This window comes from Lupinus angustifolius, chromosome LG04, assembly GCF_001865875.1.
Source record: "Lupinus angustifolius cultivar Tanjil chromosome LG04, LupAngTanjil_v1.0, whole genome shotgun sequence".
In the NCBI taxonomy this organism is placed as follows: Eukaryota; Viridiplantae; Streptophyta; class Magnoliopsida; order Fabales; family Fabaceae; genus Lupinus; species Lupinus angustifolius.
In genome coordinates, this window is record NC_032012.1 from 20,057,356 (window position 1) to 20,072,077 (window position 14,722).

The 14,722-nt window shown below is 31.5% G+C and overlaps 1 protein-coding gene across 3 annotated transcripts; it reads left to right on the forward strand.

The window, feature by feature from the left end:
• LOC109346141 lies at positions 2,559–6,678 on the forward strand. Of its 3 annotated transcripts, none has more exons than XM_019585539.1 (6): positions 2,559–3,069; positions 4,126–4,298; positions 4,737–4,815; positions 4,929–5,126; positions 5,982–6,181; positions 6,380–6,678. In XM_019585539.1, exons 1-6 carry the CDS (start codon positions 2,608–2,610, stop codon positions 6,435–6,437), a joined length of 1,170 nt encoding a protein of 389 aa, XP_019441084.1. In that variant the 5' UTR covers positions 2,559–2,607; the 3' UTR covers positions 6,438–6,678. The 3 variants fall into 3 exon arrangements, with proteins under 3 accessions (XP_019441084.1, XP_019441085.1, XP_019441086.1); XM_019585540.1 differs by having other exon boundaries at positions 5,982–6,154; XM_019585541.1 differs by lacking the exon at positions 4,929–5,126 and having other exon boundaries at positions 5,982–6,154.

Sequence of the window (14,722 nt, forward strand, 5' to 3'; positions counted from 1 at the left end):
TAATTGTTAATATTCTACATATACACTCAAAAATCAATGTTAATATTGCACCTATATGAATGAGAAATATAATGTTTTAATACATGATTTATTGATATTATAAAATATATGTATATTATATTTGCATTATGCATAAACAAAGAAGCGACTCGTGCAAATACACGGGTATAGTGCTAGTTGGATAAATGAAAAAGTCTCAAATCTAATTAGTTTCACGTGTTGTAGGTGAGATCCCACACTTCTTGAATAGAATCACGTTCATCTTGTTTCTTCTGGATCGTCTTTTGACCTTGTGTTTCATAAAGGCAATAATAATAATAATAATAATAATTATAATAATGATAATAATAATAATAATAATAATGATAATAATAATAATAATAATAATAATAATAATAATAATAATAATAATAATAATAATAATAATAATAATAATAATAATAATAATAATAATAATAATAATAATAATAATAATAATAATAATAATAATAATAATAATAATAATAATAATAATAATAATAATAATAATAATGTATATACTATTAATAAAGGCAAAATCCAAAATAACTTTAATGAAGAAGTTTATGTTTCGCAATTTCATATTTTATAATTTCTAATTTTATTTTATAATTTCTATTTTCATCTTTAGATATATAGATATATAGTACAGAAGATTTAATGTTTATTAATATTTGTATATATAAATATGAAAGTAGAAGTTATAAAATAAAATTAGAAGGTATAAAATATGAAATTGGGAAACATAAACTACTTCATAGAAGTTATTTTGGGTTTTGTCTTTATTAATAGTATAGATATAGATATAGATATTAATAAACATTAGATAACTATCATGGAGTAATTAATATAAATTTATATATTAATATTAATAGAAATTAGAAAAACATAAAATAACTACCTTGAAATATTTTATATTTCTCTACTTTATCTTTTATAATTCTTAATTTCATGTTTATCTATACTAATCATCTATAGTAATAGTAATAGATAAAGAGAAAATATAAAATATCTTCCATGTAGTAATTCTAATTTCAAGTTTTTAAATATCACATCCCTCTTAATGTAAATTAATGCTTCATTTTTAACTACCACGTCAATTCTAAAACCTCTCATTTCCAAATTGATGTGACTTTTTCAATAGTTAAATTACTTATTTATAACAATTTACTTTCATTTTTAACTTTTAGCGTATATCACATGATAGCTTTCTTAAATAATATAATATGAGAATGATACATTCTATATAAAAAATAAGAATACGGGTGACCGGCACAGACTGCTGGTCGACGCAATAATAATAATAATAATAATAATAATAATAATAATAATAATATATCATCTTACTATATTTTTTTATAATTTTTTCTACTCATAAAAAAGTACGATATATGTCACTTTTAAAATAATTATTGATAAATAAAGTATTATTCTATGATACATCATTTTTTATGAATAAAAAGATTTAATAAGATGATATATCACTTTCTTTAAATTGAAGGAGAATATGTTCAAGTGAGATAAATTGGGTTGATTTTAATTCTAAATTTATCTGATAATTCTTATGTATATAAAATTTCACAAGAAAATATTGAAGCCATATTTAGTTTCCAATAGCATTACTCTTTTTATTGGACGGTTTTCCTTGAATTTCGGATCTTGACAATTGAAAGTAGGACAAGATTATTTAAAAGGTTAATCTGTCAGCTCTTCAACTTAAAAAAAAATAGACATTTTCCCATTTTTCATCAACTTAATAAAAATACACATTTTCCCATTTTCCAATGACTTTAGTATCTTCCCGCAAGTTAAAAAAATTAAGTTAAAAAAATTAAGCTAAAAAAATTAAACTAAACTCATGCGTACCTCATTGTCCCAAACTTGATTGCAATTAACATAAATATAAAAAAAACTAATAAAATGTTGATTTAATGATGTAAGACTCCATTTAAATAGATCAAATTGTTAAGTGTTAATTTGATTTTTTATAACGATATTTATTGAAAATGATTGTCAATCCATAAAGAAGAAAAGGGTTGAGGAAATTGTTTAAGGAGTTAAAAAATAAGTACCATTAAAAATTAAATTTAGGATTTCTTGATATTCTAAAATATTTTTAAAATAAAAACTATTTTTTATTTTTCATAGACAATGTCTCCTTATTAAATTAGATGGTAAAATACTATATAAATATAAAATAGTATGATAGAAAATGGATGTGAATACAATTATTTTAGTGCTTATTAGGAAAAAGACTTTTCTCAATTGAAATAGATAGAACTAGTAAATAATAAATTAGGCATATTATTAGTATTAAAATTTTCTATTTTTGATGTTGACTTTGTAGGAGGGACAAATCTTAACCAACCTCTTTGATCACTTATTTATGTTCACCAACAAGTTATCGGTTTAGTAGTGGAAGATCTAATTTGAAATTTTTAGATAAATCAATTTATAGAAGTGATACTTTTTAGAAGAATAAAACATATACAAGAAAGAAATTAGTTGCTATATCTTAGTTATAAAAAAACCTTAAAATGTCCAATATTTAGCAACCAAAACTATACAGCCATATCTTCTTGGTGGGTCATGGACAGATTTCATAGTCAAAACTCTGAAGTTGAAGATGAGTTTCAATCAACTTTGCATTCAGCTCCATCATTTGCAATATACAACAACCCTCTTGAAAATGATGACACTGACCCTGAACAAGTTTTGAAGAAAACAACTTCAGCTATCATAGGTAGTAATAGTAATAGTGGTGGTGGTGCTGAGTTTAGCTTTGGGTTGAAGATTATGGATTTGATTGAAGAAAATGATGTTGAACTTGAACCACATAGTTCTCCTCCTATGTATCTTGCAGTATCAACAGAGGTTGGGATTGATGGAACTGGATTTGATGATGTTGTTGGATCTCATGAGCTTGTAAGTGATGATATAGTTATTCCTAACTTGCATGAAGGTGAGGATCTTGGTGAGTATTATAAGAAGATTGTTGATGAATATCCTTTCCACCCTTTGGTTCTTAAGAAATATGCACAGCTTTTACTAGTAAGTTATCTTTTTTTTTTGTGGATCTCCTTTTCTCTATGCTAATAAGAATAAATCTTGTGTAGGAATGGTGTTTATTAGTAGGAAATAATGATTATGGTTAGTAGGAAATAGAATAAAAACACCATTTTATATTAATTTTGGGAAGGCTCCACTAGATCCCAGAAAAACTAAAAGGCCAAAGATTCGAATCCTAAGAGTGATACTTGTTGGGAGGAACAACCACACTCCCCGAAAAAGATTAGTTCCTTACTCAAAAAGTCAGGGGATACCTTGGTTAGTACCAAAAAATGAGATGTGTTAATCACTGCATATTTCAGTTTAGTTTGCATGTTATTGGTTTTTTCAATTAAGCTATACCAAAACTGAGAACCTTATAGCTTCTCAAGAGTTTCAGTCACAACTTATTTGGGTGTGTAGAACTCAGTGACAAGTTATTTTAACCCAAGAACCTCAAAGATCTGCTAAGAAAATCAGCAGAAAAAACAGCATGATGTCAATATTGGAAAGAGTGGCTGATTGCCAATGATGGTTGTTTAAGGCTTTAAGCTTGTAAGGATAAAAAAAGCTTAATTTTGGCTTAGCAAAATAAACAAAAGGCCAATTAGTTTACTAAAACATCAGAAATTTGAAAAAAGTAGCAGGCAAAATTTCATAACCACTAGGAATTATATGGTGGGCAACTTATAAAACTCTTAGGTTCTGTTTGCGAATTGAGTTTTAGAGGGGAATAAATGGTAACAAAAGGCTTTAGAGTCATCTAACGATTGTATTTTGTGGATCTCAAGCCTTCCTTTCCTTCCAAAAACCAACTTGCAAAAGGATCCTTATAGTCTATTTGTGAGTTGGGTTTTGGAGAGGAGAGAAAAGAAAAGATTCGGAGTCATCAAACAAATGTATTTCATAGCTCTCAAGCCTTTCACTTCCTTTCACTTCCCTTCATTATCCTTCAATAACCAACTCACAAACAGACCCTTAATATCATCTTTCAGTATCATTTAGACAAGCATGATGTTTCTCATAGTTCTTCTGCTAATTTTTGACATCCACTGGCAGTCAAGGGGAGACATTCAAGGGGCTGAGGAGTACTTTCTTCGCGTGACCCTAGTAGATCCTAATGATGGTGAAATCTTGATGCAGTATGCAAAACTGGTGTGGGAGCAACATCATGACAAGGATAAAGCAATGGAGTATTTTGAACTTGCAGCTCAAGCTGCTCCTCATGACAGGTAAACCACACTACCAGATTTTCTGGCTCATTCTGAAATATGGCATATTGGTATAGACATTGCCTCTTAAAACCCCCAAATATCACAAGTTAGTCCTGGTAAAAATATGCTTGATTGGGTTTAATCAAGTGTAAAGTTTCATATTGGATATGAGGGGGAAGTGAAAGAGTTTATAAGTGGAAAAGACACATGAAATTAAAGTCTTAAGGTTTTGGTTTAAGACGGAGCCACATCTTCTGTCCCAAAGTTTGTACCATTCTATGTTACCACATTTACTTACGATAGAATATGTAATGGAACTCTCCGGTCGTGGTCTGGTTCAACAATGCTCTTCAACCTTGTAGCTTTCAGAAAGTGAAAGCTTCCCTTTAAACATGAAAAATGTTGAGCATTCCATGTTTTCAAGATAATGGTTAACATATAACATATTCTTTCCAGCAATGTCCTTGCAGCTTATACAAGTTTTCTATGGGAAATAGGTGATGATGAGAATGAAGGTGAAAAACATGAAACTCAGGTGCATTTTGGTTTTCCTATGTTGTTTTTTCTGTCTCTGGGTCAATTTATCTTCCAAGTGACACAGATTGTTTGTTAAGTTGTTTAGTACTTACAGTTTATAATTGATTGTAGAATGAGAAGGAAGAACAAAAGAATGAACATGCCTTGCCCTCAAAAGAAGAAAGACGCACAGTTAGACCATTCTCATTACTTGCAGATGGGAAAGATATTGATACAAGTAGTTTTAGTGAAGATGATTTTAAGAAGATGGTTGATGAAAATCCTAACAATCCTTTGTTTCTTAAAAAGTATGCTCAATTTCTATTCCAGGTGAAATATTTCTTGCTGGTTTTTTTAATGTTCATACATATACATGCTACATATATTAGGCTTCCATTGAAAAATAATTCTCTCATTTTCATAGAGAACCGTGAATTGGTTCTCTCATACCAATTCGTGGTTCTTTTGTGAATTAGTTTCCTTTAAGGAACAAACCTGATTTTTTACTTACAGTTTAAGTAAAAAAAAGAACAATTGGTAATGTATATTCACTTACATGTATGAGTTACAACAAACAAGAATTTTATCTTTGTGTATTTCTCGTGAAACAAAAGTTAATTCAATCTTACAAGAAACATCACTAGAAATGATAGTACAGAGAGTTATAGAAATCTTACTCAATATACATATACCCCTAGCGTACCAGTATCTGGTAGGGTAATGTACCGCATACTACATACCCACACCCATATCAAAGAGAATCACGAATCAGGTGATTATGAACATGACTCAACACTATGATATGGATCAGCCATGTATAATTTCAACACTATGACTAGTTTCAGTATTTTATGATTCAATGTGCAGATGCTTCTAAATTTAATCTGGACAAAAATATTAACTCTTCTTGAGCAGTGTCACAGAAGAATGCCCTTTTACCATTGTTCCTCTGTTCTTTTCTTACCTAAAAAGCTTTCTTTCTCGGATTTGTGGGAAGGGAAATGTTCAGACAGAAACTTCATTATGAATAATAGACACATATATCATGTGAGGCATAAACTATGATTAAGTAGTTGAGCTTTCCTTATTATGCTCATGGTTATACTTTTTATCAGTTTATTGTTGTAATGTTATGAGGATCATAAAATTGTACTTTCCCTTCACCTTCTCCACCTTGATGTGTAGTCCAAGGGAGATCTTCAAGCAGCACATGATTATTACTCGCGTGCAATCATAGCTGATCCCATTGATGGTGAAATGATATCGGAATATGCAAGACTTGAGTGGAAACTTCATTGTGATCATGAAAAGGCTTCGAATTTATTTGAGCAAGCAGTTCAGGCTACCCCGGGGAATAGGTACAATTTTTTAGACACGCCTCTAAGGTTATATACATGATGTTTTGCTTATTCACATGCCTATTAAAGCTAACACAAGAAAATGCATAATTCATATCCACTTTATTGTAGTAAATCCTACTTTGAAATAATTGTTTAGTTGATGATAACTAGTTCATAGTGCAGTATACATATTAGTCTTTATAATAGTTAAGATGCAAGTGTTCACAACTTCTTTGTTTTCAGCAACATTCTTGCAGCATATGCTTGCTTTCTTTGGGAAACAGAAGATGAGGAAAGCTGAGATTTCAAGGCAGAATCATGCTAAAGAGATATTCTTCTAGAAAATGCATCAACTGTTGCAAATATTAAAGACAAGATACTATAGCAGGTGCAAGTGAGTGGTCATAGCCAATAAAGAATACCATATTTGTTCTATTTATTGCATTTTTTGACTGATGTTTCTCAAGTTTTTATAGAATATTATGTATCTAAGTTGAAGTGAGACAAAAATAAGTTATGAAGTGGGTTATTTATGTTAAAAGATGATCTAGTTCATGAATTCTCTTTCCATAATTAGTGGTGCAATCAGTCAGAGCATGCCTGTTTATTGACCTTACCCACTCTCACCCCCAATTTTCGGTTGCGCGACCTCTTTAGGAGTCGTCACCATGTCTTTTGCAGTTGAAACATTGAAAACTCAATTTAAGCTCAAATTATGATAAAATGGTCTTTTATATAAGAGTTTGAGTTTGGGAGTCGATTACAGATCGAGGAAGGTATCTAACTAATTACATGAATTAAATACCCTTGATTTATTTAAATTAAATTGTTTAAAACAAAATATTTATTTTTTATTTTTGTGTCTGACAAGAGTTAATCTTGCTCTTACGTATCCCTAGGTGCAAAAAATTAAGACTACGTTGTTCTAGTAGAAAATTGTTTGTTGGTTGGTTTGAAAATTTAGAAATGTTTGAATTTAATTGAAGTGGAACTAATAGACGAAAAGTCAACATTGATTGTTTACTCTCTTCCCATTTCGATAGATAGCAGAAGCAGTACAAGTGACCGTGATCGGTTCTCGGCTTGAAGCGAGTAGAAAGACACAATATGAGTCGTAATCTCAATATTGAATCCCAAAATAATTAAAACGTTTGTTATTATTTTTTATAAAGTAAAGCTTGGAAATTTGTTTGAGTTTAATCCAAGTGAAATTATAGACAAATAGTCAACATTGATTGCTTACATTCTTCACACTTTGATATATAGCAGAAACAATACAAGTGACTATGACCAGTTTTCGGCTCGAAGCGAGGAGAAAGACACAATATTATTCGTAACCTCACTATTGAATTCCATAAATAATAATTTGTACTAAAAAAAATTGGTTTGCACATTACAAAGAATACTTGAATTAATTAAGTGAGATAATTTTTAATTATTTTAGATATGAAATTAATAGCGTAGAAATTGTATTGGTCATAAACATTCTTCCCATTTTTAGAGAGATTAGAGACGACTCGAACCATATTGTACTATAAAAATTTCATAAAATTCGTTTGATAACAAATAAATAATTATTTTATGGGTAACAACTTGATTTTGGAATCGATTTTCATTAAATTAAAGAACATAGCTAATTATTATCCTCATTCAGTATGAGTATGAGGTGATTAGATTACTAGTTTTATAATATAAGTTTAATTATTATTTAATTTATGATAGTAAGTAAAATATAGAAAAAAGGTACATACTTATTGTATAGTTTCCCATGAGGAATGAATATGCAGGGGCTCAAATAAAATCCTTTTCTCTGCAAAAATAGGTGCAAATGCTATTTGCTTGATAAATTTTGGAACCTCTTAGATCAAATTAGACTTGAGGGACATGAAGAAATTCTGAACTTCATACTCCACTACTGCCATTAGAATTTGAATTGGGAACGTTCTATGTAGTAGTATATGTATCTGCTTTTATCAAATCTTAATGAAATCCCTCCAATAAAAATGCTATACTTATTTTAATTGTAAATACTATACTTGCCAAGTTCCATAGATTCTATCTTTCGGGCTCATGTAAATACAAACATAAGTTGATTTCTTTGCACTTCAATCTCTCTAATTTGCAATTTATTTCTACTATCCTATATACTCAAACATCCGTATGCAAAAAGAGTCTCCCTCCATCATTAGTATACATGGTCTTAGAGCTTTCTCTAAATCATGGTTGGTGAAAATAAGTAGAGCTAACCTTAGAGTTTCCATCTCCTTATTTGTCACCTGAGTAAGTGCCCACATCATTGCATGCTTGAAATGTGAAGTGTTGTCAATCACCACCATCACTCTCTTTCTAACCATTATCTCATTATCCTCATTCCCGTGCATGATGAATCCTTCCCTTTGATTCATACTTGCCTCACTAACATGGTCATATTTGTCTTTCCCATTCCACCTATTTGATGTTGATTTCCAAGCCTTCTTCACGTTGAATTGTTTTAACAACGACCCTCTTAAACTTTGCATTGTCTATTTGAACCGCCCTTGGGTCTTACATATATATATATATATATATGCAGAAAGAGCAGCATCATTACTTGCTCATGAGATAGTACAAGAAAGGAGGGTAAAATGATACCCAAGCCCTATAAAAAGCCCGGATTTAATAAAAAGTACCTAAAATAATACTCAAGCCCTATAAATTTTTGGGCTTTGGCAGGCCCGCCCGACCGAGCCTGCCCGTTTTGAAAGCTATAGTGGTGATACAAAGTGGGAGAGAGTGGATGGTTTTTATAAGTGGTGAGAGGGAAGAGCGGGTGGTTTGGTATTAAGAGATGATATGGATATTATGAGATTAAGGGATGATATAGGTATTTTGGAATTTGTTGGGTCGTTTAGACCTGCACTCATTAAGGAAGATATTACTATCAGACCCAAAAGAGATATAAAATTTCCTCATAAATTTAAAGATTATCTTATGTAACTAGGAGAATATTATTTTTAAATTTACTTTTCAACAAATAAATAGATTAGGAAAAGATTATATTTACCTTTTAGAGTTACTTTTCAAATAAATAGATTAAGATTAGAATTATCAATCCATAGATTGATAATTTAGATTACTATTTAGATTTAGATTAGAATTATCAATCCATAGATTGATTGATTTAGACTACTATTTAAGCAATGTTGACCTTCATTCAAGGGCATGAATAAAATTGTTATCTCTTTATTTTCATACTTTAGCTTCTTAGAGTTCTAATATTGTTCTTTGCTAGGATCACACCCTAACATTGGTGTTTTCATTCTTGTTCTCCATGCCTCCTAAACCACAACACTCACCTTCTTCTTCCACACAATCCAACATGGATGATACTCCAACGTAACTGTGTTGGAAAAACTCTCTTCCATGTGTGAAAGACAAGAGATGATGGAAAGTGTGCTAACTGGGTTAGTGGAGAATGTAGCTCAATTAAACACCGCTAATCCACAATTTTAACCACAACCACCTCCTCATGGGTCTCAACCACGACCCCCACACCCTCCTACATATGGAGCTGGATATTTCTCACCACTAGGTAATATTAGACCTCTGAAACTACATTTACAGCCTTTTGATGGTTCAGAACCACAAGATTGACGTTTTCAAGCGGAGCAATATTTCAATTTATACCAAGTGGCCCCATTTCAACGTGTGGAATTAGTGGCATTCTCGATGAAATGCTCCTCGATCAGGTTGTGGGTTTAACACCAGAGATGACATTAAATTGTTTTTTATCTGGCTTGAATCCAGAAATTGCAAGGGAATTAGCTATACAACAACCTTTTACTGTGACTCATGTAATAGGGCTGGCAAAATTAGTAGAGAGCAAAATTGCAGCATCTAAGGCTTCCAGTTAGCGCCCACCACGCCCAAATCGGGCAGTTTCACAGGCACAAATAGTAGAGACTACTAATACAATCATCAAGACTACAAACACATTACCCATCAAGCGTCTTACTGCAGCTCAAATGAAATAAAGAAGATCCCGCGACTATGTTACAATTGTGTTGAGAAATATGTCACAGGGCATTGTTGTCAACCAAAACAATTCTTACTTATGCTAATGGATGACCCAACTGACAATTTTCAACCACTTGAGTCTAAAGTACTAGTGGAGGCTGATTGGGTGCCTAACAACATAGACCAATCCGAGATAATTCACTTTCACCTATCAAATCAAGTTCTACAAGGCAATCCATCCCTTAAAACTCTGAAATTCCAAGGTACAATTTATGGCCAGATGGTGACAGTCTTAGTTGATACAGACAGTTCACATAATGTAATGCAGCTACGCATTGCACAATTCTTACAATCACCTATTTCACCAACACCAAAGTTCCCAATAATGGTGGGGATGGCGAACATATTTATTGTACGAGGCTGTGTAAAGATACACCTCTACGCTTACAACAAAAAACCTTTCACATTCCATTCTACTTACTTCCTATACAAGGGGCATATGTAGTTTTGGTAATAGATTGGTTAAGTACATTGGGTCCAGTAACTTCTGATTTTTCAGTACCATCTATGACATTCACTCATGACCACAAACCTATCACTCTCACTGACCAAAATTCCATAACCCCAACTTTAGCTTCTTTTCACCAACTACGTCACTTAACCAACACATATGGAATTGCAGATATATTTTACATTACAGTAACCCCACAAACACATAACCCCACTAAAAAACATATGACCATATCTAACCCTATAGACCATTACCTAGATATCCATTCCTTGTTAGAAGAATTCTCTACAGTGTTCAGTAGTCCCACGGGCCTACCACTACTTAGACATCATGACCATAAAATTATCCTCATACCTAATACATTAACTGTCAATGTAAAACTCTACTGTTACCCACACTCACAAAAAGAAGCAATATTAGCAGTGATGTTACAAGTAGGGATTGTTGTTCCTAGCATTAGCCCATTTTCTTCACCAGTGTCATTAGTAAGAAAAAAAGATGGGTCTTGGAGATTATATGTGGACTATCGCAACCTTAATGCAATTATAGTTAAGAATCATTTTCCGATTCCTACAATTGACGAACTTCTGGATGAACTAGTTGGTGCAACTATTTTTTCTAAGATTGACTTGCGATTAGGGTACTACCAGATCCGTGTGGACCCACAAGATACCCACAAAACAACGTTCAGCACAGTAGACGACAACAATGTCTTTCATGTGTTATTGTTGAAACCATTTGTTGGCCCTGCACCACCGGTAGCAACCACACAACTATTACCATCACAATCAGCTCAAACATAGGCACAAGAACCAAATGCATAATCTGTACAGCCTGGACAAACTCAAAACACAAACCAAATGAAGGAATTAAGGATGGAGCCTGTTGAACAGCCCACACGGCCCGCTATTGGGCCATCAAGTGCTACAACTGAAAAACCCAAAGAAATTGCTACAACGGATCCAAGCACGATGACCCCATGTTTACACCCCAACCTTGAGGACAAGGTTGCTCACAAAGGGATGAGCAACGTTGGGAAGTCTGGACCTACACTCACTAAGGAAGATATTACTATCAGACCCAAAAGAGTATAAATCTCCCTCCTAAATTTAAAGACTATCTTATGTAACTAGGAGAAGATTATTATTTTAAATTTACTTTTCAAATAAATAGATTAGTAAAAGATATATTTACCTTTTAGAGTTACTTTTCAAATAAATAGATTAAGATTAGAATTATCAATCCATAGATTGATAATTTAGAGTAATATTTAGATTTAGATTAGAATTATCAATCCATAGATTGATTGATTTAGACTACTATTTAAGCAATATTCACTCTCATTCAAGGGCATGAATAAAATTGTTATCTCTTTATTTTCATACTTTAGCTTCTTAGAATTCTAATATTATTCTTTGCTAAGATCACACCCTAACATAATTCTTTAAAAAATGTCATTTTATAATAGAAAATACTCAAAAATATTTATATTATTTATTTGTCACTTTTTTTTGAAAAAGTATTATGGGCCGGATAAAAATAAGTATTCACACCTACTAATAATTTGTATAATAAAGTTATGTTGATTGAATATTATGATGACTCTAACAAATAGTTCTAAGTTTGTTAGTAACATATAACTATTTTAATTTTATAATTAAAGTTCTTTTGATGAGAAGGGGATAACATAAGGTATAGGAAGAATTGATTTACTCAATTTATTCTAGAAGTAAAGTGACATTTTTCTAATATTTAAATTTATGACAAGCAACCCTACCAAATTTTGTCATTTTTTTGTTACTATCAAATGTATCATCTCATCTATTTTTGGTAAGAAACTAATATTTTTCGGGATGCGTGACTACCCCTTCCAACAAGTATTGCCCTCATAAATTGAATCGTTGACCTTTTAATCATCATGAGATTTAGCAGGGCCTTACACTACTAGACCAACACTTTGTTGGTACCAAAACTTGTCATTTGCGATAAGACATCTTCAAAATAACAAAATAAAACAAGAACAACAAAAATTAGAGGTATAGCCATGTAGTAAAACATGTCATTCCCTTTATAAATTATCCCGCAAAAAAACCATTGTTAGAGCACCAAAAAGATGTTAAAAGTGTAACACTCTTCCAAATAAAGTCTAAAGATAAGGAGTTTTTAAGGGTTTGTTTGGGAGTTGGATTTTGGAAGGAAATGAAGGGAAATGGAAAGCTTGAGAGCCATGAAATACACTGTGAGATGACTTTCAAACCTTCCTTTTTCATTTATTCCCCTCCAAAATCCAACTTCCAAATAAGCCCTAAAGATTCTAAAATTTCTTTTCAACTATACAAATCAAGTAACAACAAAAACAGAAGATTAGCTCAATTTGGCCATATTTAGGAGAACCAAAATCTCTAAATCTAGAGAGGAGTAAAGAGTGCAGCTCCATAGGATAGATCAAAGTTTCTTCAAAGAAACCAAACAATCTATGACAAAAATATCTCGCCATAGCAAATTAAGAAAAAAAAATAAGGTATGGTTTCTGAATAAAAGCCACACTTAATACAAGGGACAAAACGGTCATACAATTTAGGAAAAACCTTTGATTTTGATCCTCTATTTCAAATAGGAAAATGATATATCATTCTACAAATCTTCATATATCATAAGAAACACAATATGTACAATTGTACATTGAATAATATTTTATTTTATTAATAATTTGTTTACAAATTATATATGTGAACAAAATATTCTCATATATGAAATAAAATAATTTTAATGTTAGCGATCCAAGTTTTTACCATTATGATCTGAACCACTCGGTGATTACTCACTTTTTGTCCAGTCCAATAAACTGATTTTGCAATAAGAGATATTTTTGTTTAATACCCATAAACTGATTTTAAATTTTAATTATATATATTAATATTTAACTCGAAAATGTGAAATATATAATAAAAATAAAATTGCAAACTGATTCCTATTATAAGTATTTATATAAATATTTAAATCCGAAAATTGGAAATAATAAAATAACAATTTGATTTGAAGTGAAGGTGCTTCCTAAAATGGCTCAACCACTATGTGAGTGGGAGTCAGTTACCCAATTTTAAAGGAATAGGGTTATGCTTCTATTTTTTTAAAGAGGTTGATAAAGAAGAAAGGAGGCACCGAACAGAAAAAAAAAGAGAGGAAATCAGAGGAAAAAATAGAATTCCAAGATTAAGGAGAAATTCACACACAGAGAAGAGAATTGTAGTGCAGTTACCGGAACAGGATTATTGCAGTAAGCGAATTCAGGTTAGTAATGTGTATTACATTCATACTAATTATAGTACACTACCATGCTTCATATATCAATGATATTCATCCTATAATAACATGTATAATTTTATATCAATTTCGTATGATGATCACTAACGAATAGAGACATATTTCTTATTCACTGTTATAATATTGATGCATATACCAGGACCTTGAATATTCATGAATGTTTATGTCTTTAGTGGATGAACAAAAACAACATAAACTAAACCAAACAACATCAATTTAACACCTAAAACAGAATCAATTTCTTTCCAATAATGAAACATATGTACTATAGGACCATCAAATAATAGATTAAATCAGTAATAGTGTTCATTCCCTTAACTCATCAATTAAAATCACAATCTATCATCCCTCAACACCACATTTTGTAAACCTGAAATAAAAAATAAAAAAAATAAAAAAAAGAGATCAATCCGACCCGGAATTTTGAACCACCGTGCGGTGCTACAAACTGGACCGGCATGACAACCGGAGAAGATGAAGAAAAATAGAGAAGTCAGCTTGTTCAGGTGCACCTCCTCACAGTGGGGTTAACCCGAGTTCACGAACCTGTAGCTAATACCGTGAATGATTGGTGTGCCTTCCGCCATTCGCACCACCGCAATCCACCTGCATTCCCATTCACTGCCGCCGCTGAAAAAAGATAAGAGTAACTTCAGTTAGGGATTCTAAATCCCTTTTCTCCTCATTTACCTATTTATTTAGTGCAGGTGGGGGTAACCGTGTGTTACCCCCTTTACACTCTTTATTTACTTTTA